Raw genomic sequence first — 4,295 nt, 5'->3', positions numbered from 1 at the left:
AACCAAAGATGACTCATAGGTGTTAAGACTGGTGGGATGGGTGAAATCCCACCCCACAACCAGGGTAGTGGATTTTTGAGCTACTATGTAATATATATAAGGAGCTCTGGTGGCATAGTGCCTAAGGCATTTGACTGCTAACCAGAAGGCTGGCGGTTCAAACCCACCAGACATTCCTCAGAAGGAGGGTTGGGCAATCTTCCGTGGTGATACTGCTTCGGAAACCCAAGGAGGGGTCGCTGTGAGTCGGATCTGACTCAACAGCAGTGGGTAATGTAATTTATAAAAGCAGATTTTTAAATGAAAAAAAAAGGAGTAATTTTGAACATTAAGAATACGTTGGTTAAAATCATAAAACTTGAATTTACTCACAAAGGAAATTTTAAGGCTTCAAGAAGAGAATGAAAAATTGAAGTCAAGGCTGAAGACCATCGAAATACAGGTAACTGAGAAATCCTTGAACAGAATTATTGAAGGAGTTACCTATGGATTAAATACTGAATGTGTTTTGCTTAAACTTGATTATAGGCTACAAATGCATTGGATGAGAAGTCAAAGCTAGAAAGAGCACTGCAGGACTTACAGCTTGATCAAGGAAACCAAAAGGTGAACTAGTTTTGGCCATCATTTTCTTTACATTTTCTAAATAGAATTAAAAAAAGCAAAATTTTGGATACATACCTTTCCTCATGACAATGAAATAAAATCTTTTTGAAGACCAAATTTCAAAGATTAACAAGAATTTTATGGAACAATTGAAGAATTACATCAATACTGCTAATTCTTTTACACTTGTTAATAATACTGCTTTATCTACATATTTAGTAATTATACACCATTTCCTTTCTTAGTAATAAAAATTTGTTATGAATTATGAGAAACAGAAGATCCAGCTGCTTGTATTAGACTGTACTTGTCAAAGTATGCAAAACTCTGCTATCTCATTAATAATATAAAAAAGTTTAAAATCTTGTAAATCAAGAAAACAATCAGCAGTAATTATTTTTTCATAATATCTTATGAAATGATATTATTAAGTCGATTCCAACTCATAGCAACCCTCATTGGGTTTCCAAGGCAGGAAATCTTTATGGAAGTAGATTGCTCCATCTTCCTTCTGCAGAGCAGCTGGGTGGGTTTGAACCTCCAACCTTCTGGTTAGCAGTCACCACAGCACTGCACCACAGCTCCTTAGCACATAGCTATTAAACTTTTAATACAACTTGTATTAATTGTATTATTTTTTTCCATCTGTATCATTCAGAATTCTTCACCAGGAATCTTTGTTTTTTTTTTCCTTGACTTTGTAAATGAAATCTATATGCCATCCCAATTCTGGGACACACAGCCTTGTCAAATTCAGGATTTTCTTTGCTATTCCTCTTTGCCTAAAATTTTCAGCAGTTCATAAATCATATTTCTTATATTTGGAGTTCAATAACCATTCAGTGTCTACTGTGTGAAGACACTATGCATGTGGTGCTGAGGCTGAGCTGGGCGTGCTGACAATCCTGAAGGAGCTGGCATGTCCCCTGGCTGACACAACACACAACATAACTTGTTTTATCTCCTATGATGTTGAATCACTGTTCTAAAACTGTTACTGTTTAGAATGTCCACATGAAATTATGCTACTGTACTTACATTTCATAGGAGTTTATAAAGACCCAAGACTTGAGTGAGTTGGAAAACACAGTCGCTGCTTTAAAGAGTGAGTTTCAGAGGACACTCAGTAACACGACAGAAAACCAGAAGTCCCTGGAGGAGAATCTGGCGACAGCCAAGCACGACCTACTCCGAGTTCAGGAGCAGCTGAGCTTGGCTGAAAAGGTCAGAAGTTCACGTTTAAGGGATTTGTCTGTTCTTGCCCATTTAACTGATAAATGCAGTATGGAAGGACAAGTGTAATCACAGTAACCATTGAACTACTGCAGTTCTTATTGTCTTTTTTGAGGACTTAGCCAGTCTATGTTCTGAAGAGTTATTTGGCACTAACATATCTGTGATAACAAGAAATCTCCACTCCTTCCTGTGGTCGGTAAAATACTCCTCCACGGGGGGCTCGCTCCCCTCCCAGCACTCCCTGGGTTGCTTTCCTGTTACTCCTCCTACAGCATGGCAGAGGAGGGAGACTCTCCTTTCTTCAGAACCTCTCTCCCTTATCATCATTTACATGTAATATGCAGGAAGCTGGAGTCTTCACTTTAGGGATTAGACTCTTCTTGCCTCTTAATAATATGGAAGCTAAAATTCAATTAAATTAAAAATATGGCTCCTGAAATACCAACACAACTTTGGGATTTAGAAAAAAAATTATGCTTATTTTATCCAAAAATTAATTTAATGTTTCAAATATTCAAATATTTTAAGTTAGCATGATATTCCCCATGTCTAGGGCATAGTGTTTGAATTATTTTGCTGAATCATTTTGTTGAATTATTTGCTAATATTATTCTTGGAAAAATGGAGACTTTTTTCTTGCTTCTCATTTGAAATCTATTTTTAAAGTTTGGAGGGTATTAATATTACATAAGTATTTATTTTAAGGAAATTCAAAAATAACATAAGCAGAATGTTAGTAAAATTAGAGCAAGAAATCTGGATTTTCATCAGATTTTCTTTCTTTCTTCAACTGTTCTGTAGTAACAGGCTGTCATTTTCCACTACACAGGAATTGGAGAAGAAATTCCAACAAACAGCCGCTTATCGGAACATGAAAGAGATTCTTACCAAGAAGAATGACCAGATCAAGGAGCTGAGGAAAAAACTGGCAAAGTAAGTCCTGCTGATTCCACTTGCAGGTTTATCTCTTTGCTGGGTTGATGTCTCTCCTCCATTAAATCTAAGCTCACGTGCAGAGTTCAGGTCAATAGGTAGTTACCCTGTCATTTAATCCAAATGCCTGACCTGGCCACTTATGCCCACCAAGGCTTCTTTTTTGGTTCAGCTAGACCGTCAGACTCACACACAACTAAAATAGGCTATTTTTGGTAGCAGATTCACTTAGCCAAATATAGAACGGCAAACGTCACATAACGTAGTAGGGCCACCTTGGTGGTTCTCTCCCATGGGAGTCCTCAGAGCAGTCCAAGAGCTGGTCTTACTGTGCCCCAAGTGACAATTCTGGTGTGACAGAATGAGATCCATGCCATAGCCAGCTAGGCTTAGAAGTCCATGCTCCATAAAGGACTGATATCTCTTATAGTGGCCACATGCCCAGTGAGGGACAAGTCCAGTCACAGGAACTCCCTGCACAGAGGGAAAGCCCAAAGCTGTGGCTTCCTTTTAGGTGTTTACAGTTTATTCACAGCCTTTCCAGTCCAGATGCATTCCACCAGTCAGGGTCATTTTTACCATCAGCAGTGTTGCCTGATAACTCAGCTGACCTTTTACATTTATCAGGGTCCCTGGGAAGGAACTAGAAAGGGAATCCAAAGTCAGATTTTGCCTTAGAGAAGGAGGTTTGTTAGCTTTTTATTTGCATAACCATATCAGCTAGTTGTGTTGATCTGACAATGTAGATTATAATTGAATTTCTACTCAGCTACCATGGACCTAATTAATGCCTAATATGGAGACGAGGAGTCTAAATATATCTAAGCATTTTTCTGGTCCATCCTCCCACCTGTTGCAGGAATCCCCTTTGAGTCACCATCATCATGCCTTCAATGTATTTGACTTCTACCCACAGCAATGATTTTAACTGAAAAATACAACCTACCAATTAGTCACTGGAGATGTTTGAAGTAACTCATTTGGCAACAATAACAGAAACAAATTTTCATGACATTATGCTCTTAACTTGTATCTCTTTCTAGATATGAACCTGAAGATTAAAAACTGATGAAGATTTCATCTGGAAGCTGCCACAACTTGACCATATAAGTTCTTCTTCACCTCAGGCATATACTTTGAAGCATTTTGTTATACTTCCTCCCTTTATTTTTCTAATACTTAGACTTTGCTGTTACTTCATCCCCACCAAAGAGTCCCTGTTTTCAGTTGTCTAATTGAGAAGAGAAAAAAAACCTGATTCTGGCTGACCTTCCCAACACCTCTCTGCTGAGGGTACCAGAGTCTTTATTGAGACACGGTGACAGTTCTTTATGGTAAAGAAGAGATTTTTGTTATGAGAAGAATTTTGTAACCTCTTGTATTATTAGAAAGGGTATACCTTTAGAATAAATGTTAAAGAAGCCAACAGTATCTATTCTTGTGCATTCCCCAGGGCAAAAGTAAGTCTAGTCCTAAAGATAATTATTACAAATAAACTGTATTTTTATTTTTAAAAATGA

General features: G+C 37.7%; 1 protein-coding gene across 1 annotated transcript in view; it reads left to right on the top strand.

Annotated features, from left to right (window-relative positions):
• The window catches only part of LZTFL1 (leucine zipper transcription factor like 1), an 11,817-nt gene extending 7,980 nt beyond the window's left edge, over nt 1-3,837 (top strand). Inside the window, exons 5-9 of the mRNA XM_007951737.1 lie at nt 377-442; nt 529-606; nt 1,654-1,830; nt 2,672-2,775; nt 3,819-3,837. Of these exons, the coding sequence (XP_007949928.1) occupies nt 377-442; nt 529-606; nt 1,654-1,830; nt 2,672-2,775; nt 3,819-3,837 (444 nt within the window). The remainder of the gene's footprint in view (nt 1-376; nt 443-528; nt 607-1,653; nt 1,831-2,671; nt 2,776-3,818) is intronic.
• The last annotated feature ends 458 nt before the right edge of the window (nt 3,838-4,295 follow it).

Source organism: Orycteropus afer, unplaced genomic scaffold (assembly GCF_000298275.1).
Source record: "Orycteropus afer afer isolate SDZICR_OR568_19922 unplaced genomic scaffold, OryAfe1.0 scaffold00311, whole genome shotgun sequence".
NCBI lineage: Eukaryota > Metazoa > Chordata > Mammalia > Tubulidentata > Orycteropodidae > Orycteropus > Orycteropus afer.
This window is presented reverse-complemented; position numbering and strand designations above follow the sequence as displayed.